Here is a 23,616-nt window from a genome sequence, read left to right on the forward strand (position 1 = left end):
AGAGGTTCAAAAACTTATTTCACTCAATGAAATGCAAATCAGTTGCTATCTTTTATTTAAGGTTATTTTTTCGATTTTCCTTTTGATGTGCTATCTGCCACTGTTAAAATAAACCTACCATTGAAATGATACTGTTCTGAGACTTTTCATTTCTTTGTCATTGGACAAACTTACAAAATCAGTGAGGGGTCAAATAATTATTTCCTCCACTGTATGTGTAATTCTAGTTGCTCAAAAAACTGGGGCCTCAGTGTGGCAATTTACCCTCTGCAGAGCCCTCTCTCCCATTAATGCAGATGCCCTCACAGGGGAAAATGCATACCAGAGCTCCGGACATCGGTCCTCTTCACGTCTTACAGCTGCCGGCTGCTCTGCTGCATCCTCTGTATGGCTCCCAATGCATGCACATGACCTGATGCATGTCAGGTGACCCATCAAAAGCCTAAGGCGGATGCGACAGATCAGCTGGCATCTGCAAGAACTGAAGAGGATGGTGCCTGAAGCACTGGTATGTGTTTTGTGCTGCACGCTGCTCTGCATTAGTGGGAAAGAGGCATGTATGGCCTGCTGTAGGTGCGGGTTCTTAGTTAACTGGGACTCTACTGTATATTGCTAGTCCTACTTAGAACTAGCCTGGGTTCACTTTTTTTTGTTTACAGTCAGACTGCAGTTGTAGCCCTCTTTTATGTATTTGAAGCCATCAGAAACATTTGTGTGGCTGTCCTGATAGCAGCCTGGTGAATAAAAGTTCAGTAATTCATCACCTCTCCATGTAGGAGATAAATGATCAGCAAGAATGTGTGATGTTAAACATGGCTCAGACTCCAGACTGAGATTGTCAACCCTTAAACCCAAAAGAAGATTCGGAGACTCCAGCAAAGTTCTGGTTAGGATTACTCCTACGGATACAATTATTTCGCCCATGTGCAATTAACCCTTTCTCCTGAGTTTTCTCCTAGGTGATATTTTCACAACTTGTCATAAAATGCCTTTTAAGCCGCCAGTAAGCAAGAATATACTCAAAATAAATTTGATAGTACTTTTCACCAACCTTTGGGTACTCTTTTAATTATAAAATGCTGAGTCTAGTCTAGTGCAGTATCTCTTGCAGTATCACTAGTCTAGTGCAGTATCTCTTGCAGTATCACTAGTCTAGTGCAGTATCTCTTGCAGTATCACTAGTCTAGTGCAGTATTTCTTGCAGTATCACTAGTCTAGTGCAGTATTTCTTGCAGTATCCCAGTGGTGAAGATCTGTCTGTGGTGGCATGGAGAACTGGCATCATCCATCACAGAGACAGAGACCCGTTGTAATCCAGGCTAGTGAAAGTGGTCAGACCTAGCGAATATCTTTTTATGTTGTGTATCTTCTTCTTGTTACGTTCATTCCCTAGCTTAACACTTAAGATTGTATAAATTAGTAACTGACTTTTTCTGTAAAGATCACATAGGCCTGGTGCACACCAAAAACCGCTAGCAGATCCGCAAAATGCTAGCAGATTTTGAAACGCTTTTTCTTCTTTTTCTGCAGCGTTTCAGCTAGCGTTTTGCGGTTTTGTGTAGCGGTTTTGGTATAGTAGATTTCATGTATTGTTACAGTAAAGCTGTTACTGAACAGCTACTATAACAAAAACGCCTGGCAAACCGCTCTGAAGTGCCGTTTTTCAGAGCGGTTTGCGGTTTTCCTATACTTAACACTGAGGCAGAAACGCATCCGCAATCCAAAATCTGCAGCAGCCCGGGAGTATGCGTTTCTGCAAAATGCCTCCCGCTCTGGTGTGCACCAGCCCATTGAAATACATTACCCTGGCGGATCCGCACCCGAAAGCGGATCGCAAACCGCAGCAGAACCGCTCTGGTGTGCACTAGGCCATACAGAGGTCAGTTATAGAACAAATTCTTCTCTTGCTGTGCGCTGGGAGATTATTTTTCTGAAGATGGGTACAGTGTTCTTTTCCCTCACCAAAGGTATAGTGTGGGAGAAGGATGACTCAGTGTCTGGAAAATGCCACTGCATTAAAGCATTGCTAAAAATAGCCACCTACTGCTTAAAAGGGAAAAATAATGTTGGCAGAAAGCCCTGTGTGTTTGGGTCTCTGCACCCCGTGAGAATGTCTAAATTGGAAGAATAGTTGGTTTATCTACACCACTTAAAGTGAACCAATGTCTAAATCCTAAGACGTAAAGGAAACATAAAAACATCTTACAGATGGCTATCTTATGACTGCTACATGACTGGTTTCAGTGTAATTTATCTTTTGCTCTGAAACTGCATACATGAGACACACACACACACACACACCCACACACCCCTCTCTTTTCTTATTGCGTTTAGTGTCCCCAGCTACACACGCTTGACTGAAGTCAGCTGAGGTGGCTGATAACAATCGACTCAAGCCGATAATCAAGCATGTGTACAGCAGCCCTGACTCCAACCCGCATGTGATCCACCTGGCGGATCAACTCACCTGATGGATGGCTAACTCCTTTGAAGAAGCCACTCCCCTGCCCGCTGCGTGAGATCAGGCATGCACCACAACAGTACGCATTGTCAACTACACAGCTGGCACGCGTGTATGTACTGGCTGGCTTTGCAATGTCGCCCTAGGGGGATCAGGTCCTGATACCCGATGGGCGACATACATCACAGGTGTGTACGCACCTTTAAAGATGGGTGTCTGTGATTGGAAATCCCTTTCACTGGGACACATAGGGATTACAGTTTTTTGACTAGGCAAAGATTACATCTTCATGCCTGATCATTACTGTCTGCCCACACTGGCGGTGAGGAAATGTATTACCTGCCACTGGGCATCAAATATCAAACCCCTTTATCCATCTCTGATATGTATGTGTATATGCTAATCTAAGCTACGTAACAGCAGAATGTTGATAGTCATATTGGGTAATTTTCATTGTTGCCACTTGTGCAGTGAGATGAAATTCAGTAAAATGTGTATTAATTTCAGTGCATTAAAGCAACTCTATTAGCCAAATTAAAAGGTTGATGGCCACTACAGTATAACCCATAGCAGCCAATCAGAGAATAAACTGTAAAACAATGCATTGCTGCAAAGTAAAATCCAACTGGCTGCCAGGGGCTACTACAATCCAGCTCATGGATTTTCTTATTAAACATAATGTCTGACTGCAGTCCTACTAAAGGAATATATACATGCCTCTTCTGTGCTTAACACATTTTCAAAATGAAGAGGTTTCTTTTAAGGTCAGGTTTTCCCTTGAGCTTCGGAAAGCCCTGAGCGCAGCCACAAAACGTATTTCACGTTCATGTTTTAATTTCCAAATGTAACATTACCCAACATCAAAAGAGATGTGAGGAAATAGCCAGATGTAGTGGGATGCATTGCTGAGCACAGAGGATGTTAATGAGAATACATGTGCTGGGCAGTCTTGCCTGTGCTCAGACCGTAAGCTAGGTTCCTGCCCTCATTTCTTTCAGACAAAGCGCAATCTGCCCGTGACGACTAACCAGTAATCGTTTTTCATTGCTTTGAGTGCCAGTGAAGGCTGTGGGTAGCGGGTCACTAAGCTTGTAGCAGCTTAGCACTAGTCTGAGCAGAGATTACATTTATAGTAATTGTGCTTAAAGCAAAGCTACCACTTTCTTCACCCAAATAAACAAAAGTTCTGTACTACATGGAGTGTGCTTAATAACACTGCATAATGTACATAGGCTTTTTACTTTATTTTCAGCAGTCAGTTTAAGATATTTTTACAGTGTTCTCCCCAGGATCTTCTAGCCGGGTGCTCCACCCTGCTAGTTTTGGTGAGCACCCGGCTGTAATCGGCTCACCTCCTCCTATTATGTTAGCAGAGTTGCACACAGAAGCACCGGCCCTGCATTCTCTCATCTCGCCCCACCCGGCTACTTTTTCATGACACCCAGCTACTATATCATTCCACCCTGCTGGAAAAAACTTCTGGGGAAAACACCGTCTTTATACTAATAATTTGTTTGTAGTGTATGTTTTTTAATTAACCAGCTTCTAATTTGAGATATAAGAAGTCACCAAATGTTCCTGGTGGCTGCTTAAATGATCATGTGACTATTCCCATTGCTACAGAAGGCAGCAAGTTCTGCCATTCAGTTAATGGAAATGTTTTAGATATGCAGTACTGTGCAGGCACTCGTGAGACAAACTATGCCGTGAGAAAGCTTTTCCAAAATAGGGCAAGGAATAATTTTTCTGGCCAAACATAAGTTACAGAACTTGACTTGCGTACTTATTCTGGATCTGTGACTTGCAGTATTGTAGGCAGAGAGTTAGCAGAACAACTAGGCAATGTACGTTGTTTGACAGGAGCTTCAACATTACCGTAATTTCCTTTTACTTTTAAAGCACATCAGTTCTCCCAGGTGAATTTGCACACAGTTTGAGGAATATGGCAAGTTGGTTGTTCCAATCCTCCAGGAGAAACCACAGTTCTTCTACAAACAGGCCCTATACGTTGTTCTGAAACACTAAACTAGAGCTTCTGTAGCTTCTGAAGGAACAAGTCAGGGAATTTCTCTAGAGATTTGCCTTGAGCATATGGATGAACCGGAGCTGGCTTTCCCTTGCCCTGTATGTGACAGAGCACATACAACTGGAGAGGTAATCAAGGACACTCTGTGAAATGATCCTACAGAATAATTGGTCCCAGCTATAAAGCCCATGTGTGGCTGAGGTGTCAGGGCTTGGCTGCTAAATAGCTGAGCTCCATTTCAAGATATTTAACAGGCGCTGGGGTTCAGCTAAACTATACAGCCGAGCTCTTGATGTAGGTGTTGGGGCTCGGCTCTTATATATTTAACCAGCTCTAGATCTCTGCACTGAGGCTTGGCTATAATATAGCTGAGCTCCAGACATTGATTGTATGGAATTTAATGCGTGCCATGGTTCAGCTTTTTTTGCCAACATTCTGCATCAACACCCGAAGCCCATTTTAACAAGCGGCAGTTTAGTTGTACACGATCCTACCAACCAACCACACTGTGTCTTCATGCATGCTGGTGGCTGGGGAGATGTGCATTAAGCTTTGAAATCCTAAACCATCCACTTGCAATCAGATTGTCTTGGGTTGGAGATCGTGTGAAAATATAAGTGGTGCTGCAATCCTGACATGAATTTAGAAGCCATTGTTATTTGTGGGTGCATCACATAACCACACAACCTTCTCATTCACTAGCTGTAGCCCTAACTGGTCCTGCCATGATCCAGGTAAAAATTGTGAACACATGCATATGTACACAATTTGTTTTATAAATGAAGGCCAGTTTAGCTGTTTAAACTCTATTAATGATTTCCCAGCTGAGAGAACCTCTGTAAATGAAGTCCAATCAATGATAGAAAAATAAATACTCTTCTCTTTCAGTCTTAAGATGCATTTTTCTGGCCCTCCTGAGTTTCAGCATGTGAATCCTTCAACATTTAAACACTAAAAATACTAATGTGCTGATGGTACTCCTAGCAGCCAGTTTGCATGTTCCTTCAGGCACTTTGGGCTTGACTTACACAAAATAAAAACAACCTAGAAGCGCTATGCATGCTATGCGCGGCCATGCACGCTCCTTTAACCACTTCAGTACCAACGGTCTCTGCCCCCTTAAGGACCAGAGACTGCTGGTACCGAACACCGATGAATCACCACACCTATCCGTTACCGATGTCCACGCCGCACATCCATCTCCTCAGGCCCCCCCACTCTGCCATCTCTATGACTGCAGAGCTATGTGAGCTGGTCAGAAGCCGCTTTCATTGGCTCCTGACCGTGTGATCAATGTAAGACAATGGGAGTTGCTTACATTTGACGGTGTCAAGAGCCAATGAAATTGGCGTCTGACCGTCTCACAGAGCTCTGCCGTCATAAAAAGTGACAGCAACAGTAACATAGTAACTGTTAATTAACATAGTAGGAGCTGCGCTAATGAAGTATGGAGGTCATGACACTTCACAGCAGTGGCTGGCATTTAAATGCGCGCGTGTTGCTATGTAAGCATCGCGTGTAACTAAGGAAGGCACGCTATGTTGCATGATGGCGCATGCATAGCTTTCCTAGGGTTTTTTTGTGTATCGAACCCATTGTTTCCTGCTGATCAAACGTTTTGGCTTCTATGAATTGCAGCACAGACTAATAAATAATGGTCATGGTTATTCAAGCCACATTGTAATTTAATTTTCTTATAAAACAACAATTAGTTTGCAGCAAAGGAAGATCCATTGGTTGCTTGCTCCTACCAGGAAGAGTATATACTGTGAAAGATATGTTTTGTAATCTATAAACATGGAAGGTGGAGTTACTCGGTGCTGTATTGGTGGATACCAGTCATGCCAAATATGCAAGGAATCATTACATGGAGCTTCTTTGTATGTATGAAAAACAGGTATCCGCTAATGAGCACATTTTTATAGGTAACAAAAAGTTTTACGTGCTAGTATTTGTAATTGATTTCTTTTCTGTAATGCATTGCAATAACTGTTTGTGTTTATTTCAGGAGCATCAAAACCAAGTCCAATCTCAAAACCAGGTTCCACATCATCTCGCCCATCATCTGCAAAGAAAGCAGCTCCCAGTTCTTCAGGAAAAAGTGACAAAGATTTGGAATCACAAGTTGCACATCTTAATGAGCAGGTAATTCACCTTCTATAGTCCTAAATGGAAAGGCTTCTTACCTACAGAACTTGTACAGCAACATGAGAGGCCTAAATCCTTCCAGATTGCAGACCGGAAAACCTGGCCTGAGTACAAGCAGGGTTCTTCAGTTTAGTCTTTAAAATATGCCTTTATTACATATGAATGTCCAGATATGGTGACCCAGAAACACTAGGAGAGTATAAGGGGCCAAAAGAGACTTTAAAGGGAACCTAAACTGAGAGGGATAGGAATGTTTCCTTTTAAACAATACCAGTTGCCTGGCAGTCCTGCTGATCTCTTTAGCTGCAGCAGTGGCTGAATCACACACCTGAAACAAGCATGCAGCTAATACAGTCTGACTTCAGTCAGAGCACCTGATCTGCATGCTTGTTCAGGGGCTGTGGCTGAAAGCATTAGAGACAGAGCAGGAGAGTCAGGCAACTGGTATTATTTTAAAAGGAAAAATCCATATCCTTCTCAGTTTAGGTTCCCTTTAAAGCTGAATTATTGCAAATACCTTCTGTTTAAAGGGAAGGTTCACGGTCTGTCTTAAAAAAAATAAAAATCCAAATCCACTTACCTGGGGCTTCCTCCAGCCCGTGGCAGGAAGGAGGTGCCCTTGGCGCCGCTCCGCAGGCTCCCGGTCTCCTCCGGTGGCGCACTCGACCTGGCCAGGCCGGCTGCCAGGTCGAGCTTCTTGTGTGCTCCAAATTGCGCCTCACGGTGGCGCGCTGACGTCATCAGACGTCCTCCGGGCTGTACTGTGCAGGCGATGACGTCAGCGCGCCGCCGTGAGGCGCATCTTGGAGCACACAAGAAGCCCAACCTGGCAGCCGGCCTGGCCAGGTCGGGTGCGCCGCCGGAGGAGACCGGGAGCCTGCGGAGCGGCGCCGAGGGTACCTCCTGCCTGCCACGGGCTGGAGGAAGCCCCAGGTAAGTGGATTTGGATTTTTATTTTTTTAAAGAAAACAAAATTATATTTAGCATAGCTTTTTTTTTTTTTTTTAGTAAGAGGGCTTTTTGGCATTTACACTGCCATATATTGTGTTGTTGTGCCACTCTGCTGTATTTGTGAATGTGTTACTCTGTTGTATATTGTGTGTCCTATATCATACTTGAGTCTTGTATTGTGCCTAATACAAGTCCAGCCGTGCTTGGCGAATAAAAATAGTCCTGATTAAGAGATTGGAAGTTCTTTCGTTTTTGTGAAAGGAAACTGTTCAGAATCCAGAAAATCTTTGTATAAATAATGTATTTCTATAGTAGTAGAGTATTGTACCATGTTAGCCATAAATAAAATCAAGACTATTTGATTCAGGATGAAACTATTTACTAACTTAAAAGAACAGGAGTAAGCAAGCTTTGGGCTGTGTAGCCTTCGTCAGACTCAACCATCTCAGGATTGAGTCTGATGAAGGCTACACAGCCCAAAGCTTGCTTACTCTTATTATTTAAAAGGGAACCTAAACTGAGAAGGATATGGATTTATCCTTTTACAATAATACCAGTTGCCTGACTCTCCTGCTGATCCTGTGTCTCTAATGCTTTCAGCCACAGCCCCTCAACAAGCATGCAGATCAGGTGCTCTGACTGAAGTCAGACTGGATTAGCTGCATTCTTATTTCAGGTCTGTGATTCAGCCACTACTGCAGCCAAAGAGATCAGCAGGACAGCCAGGCAACTGGTATTGTTTAAGAGGAAACATCCATATCCCTCTGTTTAGGTTCCCTTTAAGTTGGTCAGTAAATGGTATTATCCTGATTCAAAACTTCTTGGTATTTCAAGTGTGTACATTTTTGGAAGGGTCAGTTGTCTCATGAGTTTGATGAAACCACAGCTATACAAAGATGAGCATCTTCTCTGTAGTGCATTTTGGTCCATCTCTGTAAAGGTGCCCATTAAGGGTACAATGTTTCCTTCAGATTTGTTCTTTTGACACACTTTCTATGACCAAATTGTATAGAAAACTGTGCTGTTTGTAGTGAAAATCTACGTGATACGATTCTGTGGTTGATTGGAAAAGGGGGAAAAAAAATCAATCCAAAACTTGGATTTTATGATCCATGATTCCATTGATGAACAATTGATAATTGCCTTCTGATTAGTTATGATCATTCAAATTGCGTCAAATGATCAAATCTGAAGGAAAAATGGTACGGTTAATGGTTACCTTATAATCGCCTTTCCAGCAGTAGGGAGACTGATAGATCTAAGCTAAAGCAAAACTCCAGATTCCCAATCATCTTTTTTCACCTAATTCCAGGTGCATTCATTAAAGCTTGCCCTTGAGGGGGTGGAAAAAGAACGAGACTTCTACTTTGGAAAGTTAAGGGAAATTGAACTTCTCTGCCAGGAACATGGTCAAGAAGGTGATGACCTTGTACAGCGGCTAATGGACGTCTTGTATTCTACAGATGACCAGGTGAGTGGCTGCTTATAATTGTAACAGGTTTCTACTGTTTTTCTTCTACTACCAGCCCTAGGAAATGAAACTTGGCCCTCAAAAGTAATGTGGTCCATGTAGCAACAAGTAAGACTGCAATCTTTGCTGCAGCCACCCTTATCTAGTGGCTAATTGTATATCTATAGGCCATAGAATAGTGTTAGACATTAGGGAGGCATCACTGTGGCACAAATTTGTCTTACCTGCCCTTATGTTATGTGGACTCTCACTGCGGTTACCAAGCGACTGAAGGCTGGGCTGAGTTTTGACTGCAGAGAAGTAGGGAGCCAAGTTACTGCCAGTCTGGTGGTGGTAAGTAGCTGGAAACCTGTGCTCCACTGCATTAGGTATATCCATTTTTTTATGTTGCAATTTGGATAATTGTTGCAGATAAATTTAAAATGCACATTCTATTTTGTCAGTATTAAAAAGTGTTATATGCATTAAACGCAACCCCGACCCTGGGCTTTAAATCAGAACTGCGGGCAATTAAAATAGAATAAAAAAAGGAGGGGGGGGGTTTATTTAATAAAATAATTTCTCCTTAAGGGCTGGTTCAGACGGACGCTTGCGGAGCGTTTACCGCAAGTGTTCGGAACGTCGCGGTAAATGCTCCCATTCGAGTGGGAGCGTTTACACCGAGCTTTTGCGCGCTTTTACCCGAACACGGCGTTCAGGTCCTGATTTTCGCGAGCGTTCGGGCTGCCCCTGGAAGCGACATGTTGCTTCCAGGGAGCGGCCAACCGCGACGGCTAATGTTCCCCTAGGGGAAGAAAAAAACGCGACCGCATCACGACGCGACCGAAGGCTACTAAAAGCCTGACCGCGCAGCCGCCGCAACGCCCCCAGACGCGACGCCACGCAGACGTCCGTCTGAACCAGCCCTTAAGGTAGTAGCTTGGTAGGAGCTTGTGTAGACAACACAGATTATAGTGGCTGCAGAGTTCTGTCGTAAAATGATCTGATATGAATATTCATGACCATCAGTGATGGTGAAAGCAGCCTGTTCACTGATACAAAGGATGATCTCACGTTGTGCATTCAAGTCTTGTGCCACACTCTCCCAGATGGCTCTGCATTATCGCACCTAATGACACATCATGTGACGTGCAGCACTTGTACTGGGCGGTGCACAGGAATACATTTGTGGCCACACACAATCAAGTCAGCAGTTAATTAATCTCTATACAGTGTGCTATGACCAAGCCTCTACTGGATTTTCCTGTGCAACAGTTGTTGTTTTTTTTTTTTTTTTATGCTAAATACATTTTATGGTGGGCATATTAACATTGCCTAGCAGGGGTCTTATATAATTATTTACCGTTTAGATTGATCATACAAACATATGTTTTGTCAAAACGAAATAAGTTGTTTTAGGTATTACCTTTCATGACTAGATAATTTTGTTACACATAAATTTGTGTTTGTAACATCCCGTTATCTATTATGCTTAAAGAGGAAACTTTGTTTTGTTGCGAGATTTCAAAAACCTGCAGTTTTTCATTAAAGGTATTGCTTGAAGCAACTTAAAGGGAACCTGAAGTGAGAGGGATACGAAGGCTGCCATACATATTTCCTAACAATACCAATAGCCTCGCTGTCGTCCTGATATTCTGCCTCAGATACGTTTAGCCATACACACTTAAAGGGGCCCTGAGCTCTGCCTAAAATCGCAATTTGGACTTACCTGGGGCTTCCCCCTGCAACGCCCCTCCATACACCTCTCGCTTCCGGTTTTGCTTTAAAGTTTGATAAAAAAAGTATGTTTTGGGATCTTCTCCACAGCCTTAAACTGGACTACATAATTTACATTCACGTGACAAATTGATCTATGAGTACAATAGCCAACTGTATACATTCTAGTGTATCCCCTGACATGCAGTCATAGCTATATCTGTGCAGCTGTATATGAAAACATCTGCATAGAAAGCCTATAACCAGTCATTACCAGTTACACTGTATACAGTCTGATTTAAAACTTTTAGTCTGTGCTTTTAATAGTCTTTTTTTTTTTATTAGTAATTCCACAAAACCCCCCAAAAAATAAGGCTTTTTTGTACATGAAAGATGGTGTAAAGCAAGTTATTCCCTTCTGAATGAGGCTGGAACCTGAATTCCATCGCGTGGCCAGATCCTCCCCATTATACAGTAACTATAATCTTGCTGCTGGAAGACAGTCCTGTTGTGCTGGAGGGCAGATTATTCTCCTCAGCTGAAGATTCTTCTCTGTCCAGATAATAAAATACCTCTGGATTTGGCCATCACTGCTGAGCTGTGACCTGGTACAAGGACATGGGCTTTTGAAAACAATCATCTAGTATACAAGTGGGGCTTTGTGCTTTTTGAAATCTAAATTCAGTCCTCTCCTAATTACCCAGATGAAATGATTATATATCATATATGTATTTGTGATTATGGTCAGACTCTCCTGTGTCCTCACTGCGCCTCTCTCATTTCATAATCTGCCATAAATACTTCCTTTTAAACTGTAGACCAGTCACCGTACAAATTTAAAAAAACAAAACAAAAAAAAAAAAACTATCTCACTACTGGCACTCCCCACTATCCTGATTCCTATTGTTCTAGCTATTATAGGAAGTTAGGAGTGTTTACAGTATATTCAGAAAACAAACTGGGTAATGCATTTGAGTGCACGCATAAAAGGTGTCCTGTCCCATATCAGGTAAAAAGGGTGCAGGAGTCCTTATGGAAAAAAGGCGCTGCCATAAGTGCCTATGATAAAAACTGTGATTAGCGTCAGAACAATAGAAATTTGGGCCCATGGCCTGCTATCTGGTGCCTGTGGGCGCTGAAATTTACCATTTTGCCACAAATTGTGGCTTTTACACTGCAGCGAACATGTTACATTTTGGTGCCAAGAGGTGCCTAATTACCGGCAATGCCACAATTTTCATTTCCACAAATCCCCAACGCCCCCAACTTTATTGGGCATCTCTGGGTGCAGATATTTGCAATGCTTGCCGTTTATTGGGCGCCTCCTACTTATGCTTTAAGTCTGGTGGGGGGAGGTTAAGGTTTTGGGGCGGGGGGGTTAGGGTTAGGCATCACCCAGGGGGGGGGGGTATTAGGGTTGGGAACCACCAGGGGGGTTAGGGTTAGGCACCACTGAGGGGTGGGGTTATGTGTTAGAGTTAGGTTTAGCAGTAGTAAAATAGCAGCAATCCCCTGCACCTTTCTTTCCAGGCACCTTTATTTCATCTATGCGTCCTGTCCTGTCAGTTTTTGACAGTTGACATCAGTTTTGTATGAGTTTTTCTATGGCTCAGTTCACACAAAAAAGTGTACATTTTCAGTTGAGTCCTGTCAGTTTTGTATAAGTTTCTTATGGCTGTGTTCACACATAAAAGGTGTGCAGTTCCAATCCTGTCATGTAAACGTAATAGAAAACTGATAGGACCGGAAATGTAAAGATTTATGTTTGAACCAAGATGTGTGACTAAAGATTACAACCTACATATGAGAAGCGCATACGATGGGGGGAAAAAATAAAAATAAAAAAATGCACAACCAAAATTAGAAATGTCCAGTTTAGCATGTATGAAGCCTGCAAATACTTATACATCAAAATATCTGGCTATAGCGATGACTGCTGCTGCTAATTGTTGCCTGGCCACATGGAAAGAGTGAGCATATATATGTTAACATACAGAGACCTACTGATCATCTGAGAGGATGAGGGCAGAGAAGGGGTTTCCACACCTTTATCTTGAGTCTGAAAAATACTCAATCATGTTCAGGCTTCTGAATTTTTCATGTTTGTTGCACAGAACATGATTTGTATACGGTTTTGGATGCACAGATGTTTCACATCAGAGCTGTAAGTACTTCCCTGTATTATGTATAGTTATGAACTGTGTGCTATGCTCATTACCTACCATGCTTTTAACCTAAGAGCATCAGACTGGCTTTTCTAAAGTATTTACAGAATCTCACACAAAAATCTTCCAGTGAACAAGATGGAAGTTATTTAACTTTCAGATTTTAGTCTATTCAGTTTTGTGTGTAACCCAACAGGCGCTGTCTGTAAACTGCATTACTTCCTCTGATCACTAGATGTCGCCATATAGCTAGTTTTATTACCTTTGGAAACTGAAGACTCCAGCAGTTTTTTAGCAATATGTTTTGGACAAGAATATAAGTATAACCATAGCAGAGCATGCAACTGCTGTCAAAGCTCAACAGGACCATCATTCCTTTTGTTCATTCCACCCCTTATCCAGATATGGTATATGGGTCCTGTGCTGCTTCCTCTTCTATGTACAGCAGCACCTGCTTGAAGTTTTATTGAAAAACAAATCTGGGCATTCATTTAAAAACAAAATCTGCCCATCAATAAAAATGATTCCATTACTGCCATGGTGTATATACCTCACTGTACTGTTCTCTGCCAGATTCCATTACTGCCATGGTGTACATACCTCACTGTACTGTTCTCTGCCAGATTCCATGACTGCCATGGTGTACATACCTCTCTGTACTGTTCTCTGGCCGATTCCATGGCTGCCATGGTGTACATACCTCACTGTACTGTTCTCTGGCTGATTCCATTACTGCCATGGTGTACATACCTCACTGTACTGTTCTCTGGCTGATTCCATTACTGCCATGGTGTACATACCTCACTGTACTGTTCTCTGGCTGATTCCATGACTGCCATGGTGTACATACCTCACTGTACTGTTCTCTGGCTGATTCCATGGCTGCCATGGTGTACATACCTCACTGTACTGTTCTCTGGCTGATTCCATAACTGCCATGGTGTACATACCTCACTGTACTGTTCTCTAGCTGATTCCATGGCTGCCATGATGTACATACCTCACGGACTTGGCAGTAGAAGAGCTAAGTCATCACATCCATTTCCCTAGTGTTGTGCAGACTCAACGAGGGATGAAGCGGCATTAACCAGTGAATGGTGCTGTACATTTACAAAGTAAAGTATGTGTTTTACCATGTGTAAGAATAACATACCCATTCCTTTTGTTTTTACGATATCCAGAGTTCAGACACCCTTTAAGCTCCGATGCCAAAGCTATTATAAACAGACATGACTCCTCTCCCTCTACCTTAGAACATTATGCCATAGCGTAGTAATTACGCCATCGCGGCATTGTCCACAGAAAACCAATGATATTAAATCTGAGTAAAGATGTGAACTGTAACTGTATAATCTGTGTTTAATTGCAGGAAGGCCACACAGACCACCATGATGGTGATGAGAATGACCACGTTCAGGAGGATCCACAGCAGCAGGACGAGTACTGACCCTTGATCCGTGCATCCCCCTCACTGTTGTCATTTCACGTGGGACTTTCTTCCAGGAGAGCAATGTGTGGCCAGTCACACTCGGCACACCCTTACCATGTTATGTACTATAGTGAGCGCCAGCCAACCACTGCATTCTGTACCAGTTCCTTCCCCAAGACGTGTTTACAGACATTGTATCCCAGCCCAAGAAAAACTGAGAAACTGTGGGGCTACTCGGCAGCAGCTTGTACCACTTGACTGTTTTCAGATTGTTTTCAGAATTTTTTTTTCCCATATTTTTTTATTTATTTGTAAGTGGGCTATCTCCTTGTTTTCCAACTGCTTGCTTCTAACTGTAATATCGTACAATATTTATATAGTCATTTCATGATTAGGAAATGTCACTTCCACGTTTCACGAATGTAACAGTGAAAGGTCATAAAAATATACATTTTTATCCTTTATAACCCTATTGGGCTGAGCAGAGAGGAGGACTAGAAAGCAGATGAGAAGATGTTTATCTGAATTAGAAGGGTTGATAGTGTTTTCCCTTTTGTATGTACAGTACACTTGTGAAATAAAAGTCATGCTATCTCTTTAGGGTGCATATAGTCAATATGCAGTTCTGTGTCCACCAAAATGTACATTGAATATGTTATATGAATATTTACTGATTTCCCTATCAGTATGCAGTGCAGAAGAACAAACACATGGGAGCACAGTGAAGTAGAGCTGTTGCCAGCAACTACCAATCAGGTTACATCTCTCCACTTCCTGCACTAGGAGGTATCTGGTTAGTTGCTACGGGCAACAACCCAACTCTCCTTTCCAACCAATCTTCAGTTAGTTCAGTTGACTCTAGCAAGGAAAAGTATTTGCTTTCTAGGTCTTCCATAACATGGGGATTGTTCTATGCAGTAAGCTGCCTTTAATCTGGGAACTGCAAATACTATACTCCTAATTGTGACACCCTCCAGGACATATAGCTTTTTATTTTGCTTTTGTTTTGTTTTTCTTTTTGATAAAAATGCATATTAATATTTTTTTTAAGTGTTTACTGCATTTCTATTTTGTTGCTGAATTGCAAAGTTGCCAATTGCAGTTCACCTAGCAGGTTAATTTTTGTTTAGAATATAGCTAGGTAAGTGCCGCTATTGGGTCAAGCAGGGTGCTCATCTTATGCCCATATTGTGGACATTTGCCATCTATGTACAAGGTGAACGCTGTTTTGTGAGATCTTCATGAAAACCGGTCTGTATGTTACAAAATCTTTGTTCTGATGACACAAAGCTTGACCACATAGTGACAAAAATCACCATTCTTCACTGTCAGGGTCCCTCAAGAAAACGGTAATCACGGCACTATAATAACGGGAGACACAACGCAGTACACTAAAAAGGCCTCTACAAAGACACATCTCACTTGGCTTAGTGTTCAAACTGTAATTAATATTTATATCAGTAGCAATATCATGCGGCTTTTTTTTTTTTACAAGGCAATAGTAGTGCACTATAGTTATCTGAATGCAGTATTAATGAGCTGTAGCATATACTATCAACATTTACAATGTATTCTTTCCCATGCATATACTACCTCTAATAACTAATGGCGTATCAAAGGGATTGAAACTTAGTCCAGCAGCTTTAAAGTGCATTGTTGTCTACACACAGTTTAGGAAGAAATGGCGGGTCTTTTCTGAGGACGGTGCAAAACATGTTGTGCAATAACCTAAAACTACCAAACACAGTTCTAGCCAAATCTAATGTTGAGCCAATTACTCCTGAAACTGGGTTTGGCAGCAGATCTGGCAAATGGGAAGATAAAGAAAATTGCTTAGAGGCATTCCATTTTACCATGTAGGGTCTACCTGGTGAACTGGTAAGGAGTCAAGCGACACCTTCCCAGTATACTAGGAAAGTCTCCTTGCTGCTACAGATGCAAACCTGTTTCTTGACATCGATCACCTGATATAAATATTACCATTATGTGACTCCCGTTTTAATATTATTGGATATGGGTATTCCAAATCTTTTGTAAGAAATGTTATTGGCCAACACGTCACTTGGCAGGGCGAGGGGTGGAGCCTGTTTTCAGTGACAAAGAAGTAGTTAAATTTATTGGCAAGGAGCCAAATAATCACTTTTAACAATTTTAACATTTAGAAAAAATGTTTGCCGGTGGCTACTATCCTTCTTTGAAAATACTTACCCAATTAGATGAAATGCAAAAGGAGCAAATGTTGTTTTATTTACATTTTGGCCTGTGATTGGTTATTGTTTATTGCACAGCAGTGCTCTACAATGATATTACAGGTTGTTTTGTTGGCTGAACAAAGTCATGTGAGTGGGAGACTAATTAGTAAAACTGGTTTACTAAATGGTTATCACTAATAATGCAGCTTATATGAGAGACATCGCAGATGCCAATTTATGAGGTGAACTGAGAATTCTACCATGTTCTGTCCCTGAAATTGCTGCTCTAAGGTTGTGTATTTAGGTGGAATTTGGAATGAACACAGTAAAGATGTGAATATTTTACACCAGCCATGAGAAGTTGAGAAATTGAGTTAGAAACTGACAATGAAGTGAGACAGTCTTCTGTGGATTGTACTGCTGTATATTTAATGTGTAACAAATCCTCATTCTTTCAGTATGTCCTTATGTTCTTTTATTTCTTTTACTGGGTAGCACATCATAAAAAAAAAAAGTTCTATATGAAATGTAAACTGAAAGGAATGTACACATATGTATTGTTAAATATAAATAGACAGGTAATGAAGTCCTGATTAGATGGAAGGAGTCTTATTTGGATGTATCACACTCATTCTGCCATCCACACAACTTGTCGCATGATAGAGTAGCTTTTTTGTCTATGAATATGTGAATAACTTGCGTTTTATCTTTTTACATATTTAATAAAAAAGGTATATGTTATAAAAAAAAAGTTTTACCAACTATTCAACTTGGGTGCAAATTGTAACTCTTGTCTGTCTGTTATTAAACCACCAGATTCATTTTAAAATGGAGTTTGTCTATTAACATAAGTTGAAATTATGGAGGAAAACCAAAGACCTGAACAAGGGGGCCTCAATATAAGTGAACAAACTGAATAAAACACAAGCTTGTTCAATCATGTAGATTGATTTTCGTGGTGTTAGTCTTCTGGTACACAGAGGCTCCGTTTAAACTAGGTCCACTGCTGGACCATTCTGCAGAGCAGAGAACAGCTGACCAATGGGCATGTTGAAAGAACGCATGCTTTCCTATAGACCTGTTCCAGCACTGTGTGTGTGTGTGTGTGGGGGGGGGGGGGCAGTGTTGTGCATAGGGTGGGGGGTAGGGTTAGTGTTGGGCATTGGACATGCAGCCCTGTGATGTATGGCAGCTCAAGATGTCTTTAAAGCCTAAAGCTCAGCATGACAGCCAGGTGTAGTTGTTTTTGAGTCACACACCTGTAACAGGCATGGAGTCAGGGGAGTTGCACCAGAGTCAAAACTTCTGATCTGTATACTCATTCTGGGACAGATACTTAAAGAACAAGTGACACCCATGCTAACCTAGAAATAAAAAAAACACATATATGTAGATAAATACTAGTTCTACTTACATAACAGATGTATTGCAGCACTGTCCACATTATGATTCCTGTGAATTTTATAAAGGAAAAGCAGAAAATCCTGTTTTAGGCAGTTTCCATCTTGGTTAACTTTGACCTCCTGACCTTATCTCCTCCCTCACTCTTTTTTTTTCTCCTCTTGCTAATTGTGTCTTCATTATCTGCCCTTCTCCCAGAGTCTTCAGACACTTCCACTGAGGTCTATACTAGGAAGTGCACTGTCTTATGTCATTACGAGGGGGAAATACAGGGATGAGATGGAATATTTTATAGCTAAAAATACCCCCCAGCATGCAACTGTTTGGCAATGGCAATTAAAGGGTCAGTGCTCCTAAGGTATGTGATAACTCCAAACAATGACAGCAGAAAAAGTTTTGAATGCAGGATTACCATCTATATCACTTAACACACTCAGACCAGTTGCTGTTGTACTTTGATTTTTATGGTGACAATCCCGATTTAAAGTATAAGAGGCAGAGCAACAACCCAGAAGTTTGGAAACTGGCATTGTTTGTTAGAGGGATACGGAGGCAGCCAGTTTAGGTGAAACAGAGTACCCAAAAGGCAGAAATGACTAAGAAGTATGGGCAGAGTTAGAACATCTTTTTCTATCAACTGGCCTTGGGGCATTCCCAAAAAACATGTACAAGTTTACCTATAGCTCCACAAGTACGGAAGCAGTCAGCAGATACAGTAAGGTAAAATTTATGTAACTTAGCAGGGGTATAATACCTTCGAAAGAGGAGCTTGACTGCAGTGTCTTTAACAATATTAGATTTGACCACCTTAGAAATTGAGGCCCAGGAAATCAACCAATCCGATTGTGAAATCTGAATACCGAACTCCTGTTCCCAAGCTCTCATGTATTACATTTTCTCATCAGAGTTTCGCCTAAGCAAAAGGGCATAAAGCAAGGAGATAAGACCTTTAGGCCTGGGAGAGGCGTAGTATAGGGTCTCAAACATCCTAAGTTCATTATTAGGAGCAAGAAGTTTTGAATCAGGATGATACCATTTATTGGCTAACTTAGAGATGGATAAACAGTGAGCTTTCGACTTATAAAAAGCCTTCGTCGGACTGGTTCCTGACCAAAACTGAAAAACACAGCTTATATACACTGACATACAGAGGAGAAACATTCTTTAGCAAACATAAATGTAATTAGATGCCTTAACTGTTACTGAGGAGGCTTTCCCAGGCATCCTATCTAAACTGATAAGATCAATAGAATCCTCAACATGACATAAAGCAGACTCTGGTGATGGGGAGACATCGTAAATTCCGAATTCAAATGGTGACTGGCCTGGTTACATGCACCATTAATTCTAAGCTTAAGAGAATTGTGGCATTTAAAGCCAGCACCTGAAAGCAAATAAAATGAATAGTGACAGTGAATTCCATCTTACACAGCATATGGCACAAAAATGAATGAAAAGATAGAAAAATTTAAATGTAAAGAATTGTGGCATTTAAAACCCATCGTACCAGCACAAGAAGTTAGAGTCCTTGTTTAAACCAACTTCTACAGTTTTGAACCAATGTATAAACTTAGTTTCTTGTGTTAGTCTCATGTTTCCCGATTTAAGGCATCTAATTACATTTATGTTTGCTAAAGAATGTTTCTCCTCTGTATGTCAGTGTATATAAGCTGTGTTTTTCAGTTTTGGTCAGGAACCAGTCCGACGAAGGCTTTTTATAAGTCGAAAGCTCACTGTTTATCCATCTCTAAGTTAGCCAATAAATGGTATCATCCTGATTCAAAACTTCTTGCTTTTACTCATGGCTAACACGGTACAACACTTTACTGCTTCCATTATTAGGAGGGGAGGGAAAATGAGAACAAAATCACAACCAAACCTAAAAATAGAAAAAGAAATAAATTTATCACCTAACCAGAATCTGTTAGCAGTAGTTAAACCTCGTTCTCTCCACCACAAAAACTGTTGTGGGCTTTAAAAAGCAGGGGGGAAACGAGGATTGCCCAAAAAGGATATTCTAGAGGAGGGAAGAGATATTAGATCAAATTGAGGGGCTATAGACAACCAGAATTTAGCTAATGATGACACTATTCTGTATTTACGGGAGAAAGTATGTCTCGTCTAGTCACCACTGTGCTCAAGGAGGGCAAGTAAAATGGGAAGACTCAAATGAAACCATAGGGGAGGGGTAGTATCCATACTCCAATCCATTATTTGACCCAATTTAGTTGCCAAATAGTAATGCCATAAGCTAGGAAGGTTTATACATCACCTGTGCTCTAATTCTAGCTGGTTTATTATCCCTTATAAATGTATTGATCTGAGATTGTAATTTCGATAAAGACTGCTTTGTCAGAGTAATGGGAAGCATGTGAAACAAATACAATAACTTTGGAAGGATAATCATTTTGCATGCAAGACCTCTACCTAGCCATGAGATCTTATACAAGGACCACACCCGCAGGAGCTGGGTGATTGTTTTGTAAATTGACAGAAAATTGGCATCGTAAAGGTCACAATAGCAAGGAGTGAGAAACACACCAAGATACTTAAAACTAGACTTACACCAAGTGAAGTAAAAATTTGCTTCAAGAAGCTTTAAGGTATGGGGAAGAAGGTTTAATGGAAGGGCTGTGGATTTCGAGGAGTTGACCTTCAGGCCTGAAAGAGTAGTGAAATGGTCTAGCAAGTGAAACAGGTTAGGGATGGTGGTGACTAGTCTGGTGAGAAACAGAAGAGCATCATCAGCATATAAAGTGATCTTAAAGAGAACCCGAGGTGGGTTTGAAGAATGTTATCTGCATACAGAGGCTGGATCTGCCTATACAGCCCAGCCTCTGTACTATCCCAAACCCCCCTAAGATCCCCCTGCACTCTGCAATACCTCATAAATCACAGCCTCACTGTGTTTTTCTCTATAGTGTCAGTCTGCTGCTCTCCCCACCTCCTGCAGAACTCCGGTTTCCGCCTGCATCCCTTCCCTCCCCGCTGATTGGAGGGAATGGATGGGGGCAGGAACCGGAGCTATGCAGGAGGCGGGGGAGCAGCCGAGACTGACACTACAGATGTAAACACAGACCCGCACAGCGTGGCTGTGATCTATGTCTGATTGCAGAGTGCAGGGGAACATTAGGGGGGTTTGGAATAGAAACAGAGGCTGAGCTGTATAGGCAGATCCAGCCTCTGTATGCAGAAAACATTCTTCAAACACACCTCGGGTTCTCTTTAAAATTATCAGGACCATAGCCCGAAATGTCAGGGTGTTGTCTGATCGCAACTGCCAAGGGTTCCAGGGCCAGGGCAAACAGTAAGGGTGAAAGGGGACATCCTTGTCGTGCACCACGTTTAAGAGTGATTGGGGAGGAGGAAGCACCTGGAATACGTATTGTGGTGGAAGGGTTGTTGTATAGAGCCTGTACGCTGACAAAATAGGACTGGAGAGACACAAAAGCTTTCTAGCGCTACAGTCAGGTATTGCCATCCAACAGAATCAAAAGCCTTGCTAATATTAAGTCCCACCATGAGAAATCCGGTATTAGACAATTCTGCATCCTGCAGAATGTTAACAGCCAATCGGGCATTATCTGAACCCTGTCTACCTGGGATAACCCCAGTCTGAGAGGGAGCTATGAGGTTTCCTACCAGAGAGCCCAAGCGCACAGCCAAACTGTTTGCAAACAGTTTAACATCTTTATTGAAAATTGAGATAGGGTGAAATCCTGCAGGAGAGGAGTGACAGTACCAGATTTCGGGATTAGAGTCATTTTAGCCATGAGCATTTCACATAGGAAACCTTCTCCTTTAAACACTGTATTAAACCGGGTAGTGAGAGGGATCGATAGGATTTCTGCAAATTTTTCGTAATAGGAAGGAGTAAATCCATCTGGCCCAGGGGCAGTGGATGACTTTAGGGATTTGATAGCAGATTGTATTTCTGTAGATGTGATAGGTGCATTAACCTTCCTGGCGGTAACCCTGAACATAGTTCGGGGTAAGCCGCGCAGGAGGTTTTCTCAGGCCCTGCTGGGCCGATTTGCTTAATTTTTTTCTTTGCTGCACGCAGCTAGCACTTTGCTAGCTGCGTCAGCACACCGATCGCCGCCGCCCCGCGCTCGATCGCCGCTATTCGCCGCCCCCCACCGACCCCGTGCGCTGCCTGGCCAATCAGTGCCAGGCAGCGCTGAGGGGTGAATCGGGACTCTCAATGACGTCACGACGTCGGTGACGTCATCCTGCCCCGTCGCCGTGGCGGGATTTCCTGACGGATCGCGGCTGCCGTCACCACGCCGGCCGCCTCGCATCATCACGGCGGCCGGCGTGGAAGTATTGCGCATGCACGATTAAAGCACGCATGCGCCGTACTTCCACGCCGGCCGGCGTGGTGACGGCAGCCGCATCATACCAGGAAGAAGGAGCCTGACACTCAACCGAGTGTCGCCGGGCTGCCGCCGTCCAGCCATTCCGGAGCGGGGACTAGGAGAGGAGCCAGGACGCCGTCGTGGGACCTCCCGACCAGCGCTGGACTAAAGAAAGCCCCGGGTGAGTACAATTTTACTTTTTAAGTAGAGCTCGGAGTCCCTTTAAGTACTTTGGAGGGAAGAGTTTCCACTACACCACTAGCATTACGTAATTTATAAGTATGTGGTGGTTTGTAATACTGACTACGTTTTCGGGCAAACTGAGTTGAGGGGTTATTACCTCGTAGGAGAAATTTTGCTTTAGAGAACTTCAGTGCCTTTGTGTGATCATTATTGAGAAAATTGTTAAGCTCTGTCATTTTCAAATTAATCTCATGCAGAAGGCTATTATCAACAGTATTAAAGTGACGCTTATATAGAGCGTCCGATTCAACGGTGAGAAAGGAGATTCTTTGAGAGCTCAGTTTCTTGGTGCGTATAGCTTTATTGATAAAAACACCTCTGATAACCGCTTTATGAGCAGCCCATCTACAGGACGGAGAAGTATTGTCGTTATTATTGAAAAAGAAAAATTCTTCGAGTTCCCCTGCCACCTCCATTCTATCAGAATCACTAGCCAATAAAGAATCATTAAGTCTCCAGTTTGCTGGATTATATGGTACACCAAATCCCTGAAAGGTAGTTTGAACCATATGATGGTCCGACTAACTGCATGACACTATGGGCCTCGATTCATTATGACTTATCGAATTGGTTAACGACAGTTATTCGTTAATTTGATTTCAGGATTCATCAAATTTATCTACAGCTGTTAGCGAGCATTCGGTAACCATTCGTTAGTGATGCGTTAAAACAGAAGGAAGTGTAATTTATGAAAGTGGGTGTGGTTTAGCGTTACATTTAGGATTATTTATCTCCTTCACTGCTCTGTCATTATTCCTGTCAGATCATTGCTAACAGAGAAGTTGGAGCCATTTGAAGTGGTTATATATCAGCTGAGAGTGATTCAAAGACGCAGAAGGGCAAGAATAAGGTCTAAACCATATCAATTTGCAAGAGAATGGATTTCTTTGCTATACCAGGACATCAGCATTTCTCTTGAATCATCTTGTAAGAGAACACAGGCAGTGGCAGGGTTAACTAATTTGCTAGCTGCACTATATTTTTTTTTTTTTAGAAAAGGCTCCGATCAAGCCGCAGCTCTCGAAATAGTGGGATTGTCCCAAGCCACTTCCTGGTCCAGGTGTTAAGCCCTATTC

At 42.2% G+C, this 23,616-nt stretch overlaps 1 protein-coding gene across 3 annotated transcripts in view; it reads left to right on the forward strand.

Annotated features, from left to right (window-relative positions):
* The window catches only part of MAPRE2 (microtubule associated protein RP/EB family member 2), a 241,828-nt gene extending 224,461 nt beyond the window's left edge, over positions 1-17,367 (forward strand). For all 3 annotated transcript variants that reach the window (XM_068237353.1, XM_068237352.1, XM_068237351.1), the window contains 3 exons: positions 6,496-6,632; positions 8,899-9,057; positions 14,287-17,367. In XM_068237353.1, the coding sequence (XP_068093454.1) occupies positions 6,496-6,632; positions 8,899-9,057; positions 14,287-14,364 (374 nt within the window). In that variant the 3' untranslated portion in view covers positions 14,365-17,367. The remainder of the gene's footprint in view (positions 1-6,495; positions 6,633-8,898; positions 9,058-14,286) is intronic.
* The last annotated feature ends 6,249 nt before the right edge of the window (positions 17,368-23,616 follow it).

This window comes from Hyperolius riggenbachi, chromosome 5 (assembly GCF_040937935.1).
Source record: "Hyperolius riggenbachi isolate aHypRig1 chromosome 5, aHypRig1.pri, whole genome shotgun sequence".
Taxonomy (NCBI): domain Eukaryota; kingdom Metazoa; phylum Chordata; class Amphibia; order Anura; family Hyperoliidae; genus Hyperolius; species Hyperolius riggenbachi.